Source organism: Aethalodelphis obliquidens, unplaced genomic scaffold (assembly GCF_003676395.1).
Source record: "Aethalodelphis obliquidens isolate GAN/ISIS:26980383/991018 unplaced genomic scaffold, ASM367639v1 scaffold1, whole genome shotgun sequence".
Taxonomy (NCBI): Eukaryota; Metazoa; Chordata; class Mammalia; order Artiodactyla; family Delphinidae; genus Aethalodelphis; species Aethalodelphis obliquidens.
The window spans coordinates 59,420,238-59,429,055 of NW_020837945.1; the positions used below are offsets into that span (position 1 = coordinate 59,420,238).

General features: G+C 49.6%; 1 protein-coding gene across 6 annotated transcripts in view; it reads left to right on the top strand.

Annotated features, from left to right (window-relative positions):
- Window positions 1-8,818, top strand: part of BOC (BOC cell adhesion associated, oncogene regulated) — a 241,596-nt gene that overhangs the window by 195,123 nt on the left and 37,655 nt on the right. For all 6 annotated transcript variants that reach the window (XR_003432498.1, XM_027104803.1, XM_027104813.1 and 3 more), the window contains 2 exons: window positions 4,378-4,538; window positions 5,229-5,507. Coding sequence is in view for 5 of the 6 variants with exons in the window: in XM_027104803.1 (XP_026960604.1) it covers window positions 4,442-4,538; window positions 5,229-5,507 (376 nt within the window). In the remaining variant the exon portion in view is untranslated. The remainder of the gene's footprint in view (window positions 1-4,377; window positions 4,539-5,228; window positions 5,508-8,818) is intronic.

Sequence of the window (8,818 nt, forward strand, 5' to 3'; positions counted from 1 at the left end):
GTACGCGGGCCTCTCACTGCTGTGGCCTCTCCCATTGCGGAGCACAGGCTCCGGACGCGCAGGCTTAGTGGCCATGGCTTACGGGCCCAGCCGCTCCGCGGCATGTGGGATCTTCCCGGACCGGGGCACGAACCCGCGTCCTCTGCATCGGCAGGCGGACTCTCAACCACTGTGCCACCAGGGAAGCCCCCTTCTCTCTGCTTTTGATTTTTTTTTCTTGATCTCTTTTTCTGAGAAAATGCAGAAAAAATAAGAAGGATCTAGACCTACCTTGCATTGCCAAGAAAATTAACAGGCCTTACTGTTGCCTTCACCCACTTTTGAAATTGTACCTTGTTCAATTCACAGTGGGACAAAGTTACACTGCAGTTAGGTACTCCAGTTAAGTCCTACTTGCCTTTTTTTTTATTATTAAAAAAATGTTCTCAGAAACCTGCATTTTTGGAACTATTTTTCTAGACCAAGCTCACTAGGTAACTTCCTCCAGGAAGCAGCTCAGTTTCCCCAGCTGCTAAATAAGATGCATAATAGCTACGGTGATCCCCCCGCCTCTGTATTTTTGTCACGGTTCTGCTTTGCCGTGACGGAGACCCCATGTGTCCTGCTTTGCGCTCACTGAGTGGTATCTGCTTACAACTCTGTTGTGGGAGTTCATGAGTTAACTCCTTTCTCCCTCTTTGGACACCTGCTTCCTCACTCGCTCTCCCTCCTCAGCTACATTTTTTTCTCCTTTAAAAGCGGGATGGTGGCTGGCAGCAGTAGTGGGGTCTGTTTCTATTTTGAACCTTATAAATTATCCAGGGTGCAGAAGTAACAGGAATTGTTTGGCTGGCCCTCGTTAAGCAGGAGGGGGTCTGGGCTGAATTTCCTCAGTAAAATCTTTGTCGACTTTACAACCCAAACACCTCGGTGGCCACTCTGTGCTGGGATAAGAAACAGCCCTTCTGTCCCTTTGTCGGCTTGTCTTCTTTCTGCCTTTTACTACTTTGTATTCATTCTGTCTCCCTGCTGCCTCCTTACTTTCCTTCTTCCTTTCTTGGGGCAGGGGTAGAGCAGGTGTGGGCAGTCTCCTCAAGGAGTTGGGGAAAGAGGAACACGGCATGAGCAAGCAAGTTCCCTAAAATCCTGTAACTGGTCATTCATGCAGTGTTCTAGATAAATACGTTATTTCATTGGGGGAAAGTAGAGAATTAAAGCTAGTATCTGGATGATGGAGGGGACACCAAAGGCTTGCTTTTTGGTGTTTGTCTGTAACTATATTAATGAACTTAATGAACAGTGATTAAGAAACCACTGTTAAAATTCCTCGTTGTTCTACCTCACCCTATTCCAACTCTGTTCGTCAAGCACCCACTTGGTGCAGAGGGCTGGTAGAAAAAAAACATGAAAAGCCTACTATTGTGGTTAAAAGCACAGAACTTTGGAATGAGCCCAACCTGGGTTTCATTCCAGGCCTACAGTTTTATGACCTCGGGCTAGTTACTTACCTTGTGGAACTCAGTTTCCTCACCTGTAAAGTGGGGATAATAGTCCCCACCATGTAGAGTTGTTCTGAAGATTAAGAGAATACCTTGTGCAAAGAGCTTAGCAAGATACCTATTGTGGTAACAGGCGTGTCCTCCCTCCCACCACGGCTACCCTCCCCTGCCATACTCACATCCTTTGCAGCTTCCCTTAACTTCACTTTGTTAATAACACGACCCTCTGATTTCCTGGATTGTCTGGAAAAGAGCAAAAGCTCTCTCTACCCCAAGAGGGAAAAACTTGTCAGGAAAAGCTTAAAATTTTTCTTTCAAACCTCTTTTAGAAAATGTCCCCTTGTTCTTCCCCAGAAGAGTGGAAGTCCTCTGATGTTGAAGACACGAGACAAAGAGAAGGATTAAAAATCAAGGGGAGGGCTTCCCTGGTGGCGCAGTGGTTGAGAGTCCGCCTGCCGATGCAGGGGACACGGGTTCGTGCCCCGGTCCAGAAAGATCCCACATGCCGCGGAGCGGCTGGGCCCACGAGCCATGGCCGCTGAGCCTGCGCATCCAGAGCCTGTGCTCCGCAACGGGAGAGGCCACAGCAGTGAGAGGCCCGCGTACCGAAAAAAAAAAAAAAAAAAAAATCAAGGGGAAAGGACTCTGCCCTAGAAACCGTTCTGAACATCAGTGTGGGGCCAGGCCCTAGATCTGGTTTGGAGGGGTGCTTGTTTGGCAAAGCAGTGTGGCCCTCTTAACTCTCTAAGTAGCTAGGTGAAAAGCCAGAGGAGCTTGGAGAACGGAGAGGTTTAGGCAAATCTCAAGCACTCCCTAGCACAGAGCAGGAGCCTCGAAGCCCAGCCTCAGTCCTCTGTGAAAGGAGCCATGGGTGTTGAGAGGCCCAAGACCGGCTCTTACAACAGACCGTACAAGTAGCCAGAACTCCAGAGACTGGAGAGCGTAACACAGCTGTCAGCTGGGCAGCTTAACTACCTCCTATGACTTTTCAGTGGTGACTGTAAGTTTTTGAAAGAGTCGCTGGTTTAGATAAACTGGTCCAAAAGTGTTCGCATTTTGAGTATATGTCACCCTCCTGGAAATATACTGTTACTGTTGCCGCATGTGCACGATTCAGGAATATGCATCCTCTGTCTAGATCATTGTGGTGCTGCCTTCAGTTACCTGAATCTCACTCTACTGTCTCCCTGCCTAGCAGGGTGTTGGCACACCTTCCTCATTGGTCTCATGTCCTGTAGGTACAGCAGTGAAAACACAGAGGCAAGATCTTGGTTTCGGCTGTGACAGAAGTGTGTGTACATTTGCCTCTTTGTGATTTAGATGAATCTTTTAAACACCATAGCTTAAACGAGGCATAAAGAAATAACACTGTAGAAGGGGCGGAATTAAAGTTCTAGGCAGGCAATAAGAGGGTGGCTGATGGTAGCCGAGATATGTCATCAAGCGGCTAGAGGAGCAGTACAGTCTAGACCCCCAAGGAAATGTTCTGGGTGGAGATGCAACACAGCAAGCCGTCAAGAGTGCAGATTTTGTATTTTCTAATTTCCTTTGTGATTTCTTCTTTGATACATAAGTTATTTAGAAATGTGTTAACTCCCAGTATTTGGGGCTTTCCTAGATATCTTGTTTTGTTGGTTTCTAATTTAATTCCATTGTGTTCAAGTAACATACTCTGTAAGATTTCAGTCTTTGGAAATTTTATGGCCCAATATTCGGTCTGCATTTGTGAACATCGCATATGCACTTGAAGAGAATACTGTTGTTGGCTCTAATGATTAATGAATGTCAATTAGATCAGGAAGGTTGACATTGTTATTCAGATCTTCTATATCCCTACAATTTTTCATCTAACTGTTCTATCAGTTATTACCAGGGAAGTGTAACAATTGCCACTATGATTATAAAACTGCCTAATTTCCACTTTAATTCTGTCATTTTTTTAAAATGTATTAGGCATATGCACATTTATGATTATATACTCAAGATGTGTGTGTTTCACTATGTGAAAATTTTATGTCACTAAAATTTAAAATGATCTGATTAGGACTCAGGGCCAAAAAGAATGTGTATAAAGGAGATCCTCTGAAAAAAAAAAATGATCTGGCAGAAGACCAAGATAAAAATGAAATTGTCTATTAAAAAAAATGTACAGATTTTGTAGAGATGGAAAATACCAGAATTTCAGCACTAGGGGATGGAGAGAAGAAGAGGGGCCTTGGCTGAGTGACTTTTGTCTGTGTTTGTGTCTGGAGTTACAGACGTTAGACAAGCTGAGGAGGGTTGGTAGGTTTCAGGAAATCAAAGAATGTTGACAAGGATGTAGGTGAAGAGCTGGGGTGACTCATAACAGGAGATCTTTCATGAGCCTCTGAGACTTTAGGATTCATTAATTAGTAGCATCCCCTACCTGAGGGATGTAGCATGCATTCAGTATACTGTGACAGCACTGTGCACAGTAGTCTAAACTAGCAGCATGGTGTGCCATGTAGCCTTGGGCACCTAGCCTCCTGCAAGCAAATGGTAAAGAGAACTGCATCCTTTCCAGCATCTGTGCTGGCTACTCACTGCCCTGAGCCTGGGACATGGCTGCCGGTCTCCGCCTTTCCGTGTCCTGGGCTCTCCTGTCCTCGTTGCTATGGGTGCACTGGGCAAGGCTCTGGCCTTCTTACCATGACATCACCTTCTAGCTCAAAGGGGCAACTTAGAAGCAGCTTATGTTAGATGAGAAATGGCATGAGAGTGTTCTTTAGTCTTCCAACAGCCGGCCAGGTCAAGACTTTGAATGTTACCACCTGTGTGTTGGAAGCAGGGGCATGGGGACAAAGCCAGGCCCCATGGCTACCACAGGGGTGCCCCAGGCATTCTTACCACAGCCGTTTCTCTCTCTTTTTCGCAACAGAGTGTAGCAGGGATTGCGGTACCTCTTTGAGTGACTCCTTTGGCTTATGGGACGTTGACACACCATGTCGCGTGGGATGATGATAACGCAGAGAGGAAAGAGGTCCGAGGTCACACTTGCTTGCCTCCTCTTGGCCATGGCCGGCTGCTTCGCAAACCTGAGTGAGTGTTTTCCTTGCCTTCTCGGTGGCCCTTCTGGGAAGAACACTTTGCCCCTAGTGTCAGAGGGAATCATCAGGCATTCTACAAGGACCCTCTAAAAAGGCCTCCTTCCTCCTGGATTTCAAAGAGCATTTCCTTCCCACTGACCTTCAGGGACACGCTCAATAATACAAGATGAGAAATGATCTCAGTAACATCATATTGGTTGTATTTTAATCATTTGAAACTTATACTAGGGAGGAGTAACGATAATGACTGAACTACCTTTTATTGAGCACTTAACTATATGGCATTACAGCAGGCAGTTTACATGCATTGTTTGTCAGCTTCCCAGCGACGCTGTGAGACATATATTATTAGTCCCATTTTACAGATAAGAAACTGAGACCCCAAGAGGCTAAAGTTCCCTGGCTCAGAAGCAGTGGCACTGGGATTCAGACACAGCTCCTGTTCAGGTCCAAAGCCTGAGCTCTTGCCTTCACACCACACTGCCACTCCAGTCTACTTTCTGGGGAAAAGGCCAGGTTGGGGAAATGGACCCGAGGTCAGCAGAGCTCTTCAGAGAAAGGTCAACTCCTCTCTGGGTTGCTCGACTCTGAAAGGCTGCCTGGGTGCGGTGCTTCTGAGTAGGTCATGCTGTTGGTTTCTTGGGGGTGTCGGTTCATCGCTACATCCCTGTTCTTCCTCCAGACGAGGTCCCTCAGGTCACTGTCCAGCCTTCTTCCACCGTCCAGAAGCTCGGAGGAACCGTGATCTTGGGCTGCGTGGTGGAGCCCCCCTGGATGAACACCACCTGGCGCCTGAACGGGAAGGAGCTGAATGGCTCGGATGATGCCCTGGGCGTCCTCATCACCCGCGGGACCCTCGTCATCACTGCCCTCAGCAACCACACTGTGGGACGGTACCAGTGTGTGGCCCGGTTGCCTGCAGGGGCTGTGGCCAGCGTGCCAGCCACCGTGACACTAGCTAGTGAGTACTGCTCCTCTGCCCACTCCCATTCTCTCTCTGTCCCCCACCCCAATCAAACCCCCTGTCATCAGTCCCACCATAAAAGGGGCCTTGCCCACTGACGTTTCCAATCAGAGAGTGGTGGCTGCCCAGTAATCTCCAGTGGCTGGGGACCTTTGTGCTCTCTGAGTAGAGGCAGGGTCTGGAGTGAGCGTCTAGAAAGAAGGAAACTTGACATGGTTGAACTGTTTCTGTGGGCCCCAGAGCTGGGCCACGCCGTGCCTTTCTACTTGGTCGCCCTGTGGTCTTCGATGTCGTTGTGCCCCCCGCCCCCCATCCTCGCAGCAGTTGCAGTGAGAGCGTGTACAGGGCCACGTGTGGTCCGAACAGAGCCCCCCCATTCCCCCTTGGCCTCCTGCCTCTCTGCGGGGCAGGCATAGTCTAAATTCCTGAAACAGAAGTAGTGGAACACAATGAAAAGGCAACTGTGGGACAGAGGGTAGAGAGGAAGAAACGAGGTGACACTTTGGTTCAAGGAGGCTGCCGGGAGAGGACTTCATGCTACTCTTATATGTAATTACCACTTGGGCACACTATTGTGCCCAAGCTCAATACACACAATACACACTCAATACACACATTACACATTTTCTACCCATGGCACATATGGGAAACGAGGCTTGACTGGTTACATAAACTTCCAAAGGCTTATTTTGGAAGCGCAGCCGCAACACCCGCTCTTATATGTGGAGTCTATAGCCAGGACGTTCACTTGGCCCTTGAACAATTCAGGGTGAGGGTCGCCGACCCTCTGGGCACTCGAGAATTGGCATATAACTCATAAGGGGTCCTCTGCATCCGCAGGTCCAACCAACCTCGGGTCATGCAGTGCCGTAGTATTTACTGTGCGGGAAGAGATCCCCAGCCACGTGGCCCCACGCAGTTCAAACCCATGTTGTTCAAGGTCAACGGTATTAAGAATTACCTCCCCTTCCTGGTGGCTGAAGCCTAGGAAACAGGGGATCTTGTTGAGAGTTCCATGGTGTTTGGGCTTAACCTTTTAGAAGGTCTCCTGAGCTTGTTCCCTCACGACTTAGCTGTGCCTCCTTATCCCGGACAGCCCTGCTTCCATGTCACCATCGTTATCACCCTCCTGGACCATGTGGCTCCAGGAGGTTGGTGGTCCTTATGTTACGGGCCACACCTAAGGCAGCCAGCTTCTAAGATGCTCCTTAAGCGTCAGCTGGGGTCCCTGAGGTGTGAGGCGTGAGTCCTGGGGAGAAAGTGGTGAGAGAAGGGGGAGTAGAAAAGCAGGCGAGAAAAGGCCCCGCCCTGCCCTCTGGTTTCCAGATCCCTAGAGGGACTTCACTCCCATGGTAGAATAGAGACTGGAACGAGGCTGGCAACAGTATTCCTGTTTCCTGGGGAACCAGTTTAGCAGCCCTGCCCTCTTCTCAGAGGAGGCCGGAAGACAGGGTGGGTCCCTAGCTACCTCCCTAGTGGGGGAGGCCAAGCTGGGCTGCATCTTGGAGCCCCTTTGCCTCTGTGGCTGCAGCAGCATTCACTGAATCTGAGTGCCAGGCCTCTGGGGAGCAGGCTTAGGGTTCGGGTTGGGGTTCAGTGAGGAAGGCAGGCCCTGGGCCACCTGCTGGGCCCTCCCCCCAGGTGTGCTGGTGGGCTGGGGCAGGGTGCTGGGAGAGCTGGGTGAGGAGGGTGACAGGGGTCAACTCGTCATAACAAGAAGGGCTGAGGCCAGAGCTACACTTCTTACCATCATACTTCTCTCGTAGATTTTTAAATTATAATTCAATTGACTCTAGAAAGTTTAGAATATATGGAACATAATGTCTCCCCACTGTCCCTGTACAACCACCATCATCATTTTGGAGTATACCCTTCTGGTCTTCATCCCTACCTATATTTTTACACTACTGAATATACAGTTTCTGTCTTTATTCTCTCCCCTTTGACATCGTATGACAAGCATTTTCCATTGGTCATATGACCGGATTTACTTTTTCTTTTTTATTGAGTATAAAATGCATCCAGTAAAGTACACAAAACACACGAATGTTAAGTGAACAGCCCAATGTGTTTTTCGCGTGTACGTACCGTGTACCCACCGCTCTGGCACGCTCCTAGTTAATCTGTCCCCCGTCCCCCTCCAGAGCAGGAGCACAGTTGCTCATGGCCCTAGAACATCCCAGGGTGGCTCTACCATAGTGTCCTGAACGCTCTTCCTAGGGCTGGGCAGTCGGGTCCTTGCCCGTTGTTCATTATTACAAATGAGAGGTGCCTTTTAGCAACCTTTGTGCCTTTAGCAATGCCGCTCCTCCAGGAGGTTTGCTCACCTGCAAATGGTCAGCCCTCGTCTGTGAAGACTTGGGAGACTCCCTAACTTGGCCTGATCACAAGCCAGCCTGAACCTCTCATTGTTTGGAGAACGGGAGAGCTGGAGAGTATAAGATTTATTTTGGAGCCCTCCTTCTACTTCAAGGTGAATCTGTGTGAGGAGAGACAATTTATAGCCTTTATTTTAAAAAAAAATCCTGGCCCCTTCTTTCTCTGGTGCTCAAAGGGATCTGCAGTTGGCAGTGAGGACAAAGGGAATGGTTTGGTTGCAACCCAAGAAGGCGCAGTGAGAGAAGAGGGGGCTTGTGCAGAAGCTGAGGCGAGTCTTGTTTGAAAACCAAGAGCTATTGGCTTGTCATTTAGGCATGAATCAGAAGAGAAATGTTTGGGCCTGACCAGAAGATGGATGGAGAAGTGCTGGAAATGGGGAGCGCGGGCTTGGAGGGTCTGTGTCCTGGGGAGAGGGAGTTGGTGGACTGGAACTACAGCCTCCCAAAGTTGGAGGAGGCAGTGACGGGGTGGCGGGAAGGCGGGAGAGAGGGGTGCTGTGCTTGGGTTAATGCCATGGGGGATTTGGCCCAGACTCAGCAGCTAGATTAAGTTTCCCAGAGCACATTCCTGAGCAGAATGGGGGCTGTGTTTTGCTGGGTGGCTGGTGTGCGAGGGAGGCCGAGCGGCAGAAGGGATTATGGAAGGCACGTTCTGCATTCAGAGGCGAGGCCGGCAGTGGTGTGCCGGCGCTCGCACGCATGCACGCACGCACGCACGCCCACACTTGGTGTTTCAGGCTTCCTTCTCCTCTGGCCTCTCCCCAGTGCATTCAGATGTTCATCCTCAGGCAGGGTACTTGCTGTTTGGCCTCCGTGGCAGGGCGCTGCCTCCTCCATCTCGGTGAACCCCTAGAGATCACTGGGACTTTCAGTGATGGGGGCATTCAGTGATGGGGCGTTCAGTGATGGGGGCTTTCAGTGATGGGGCGT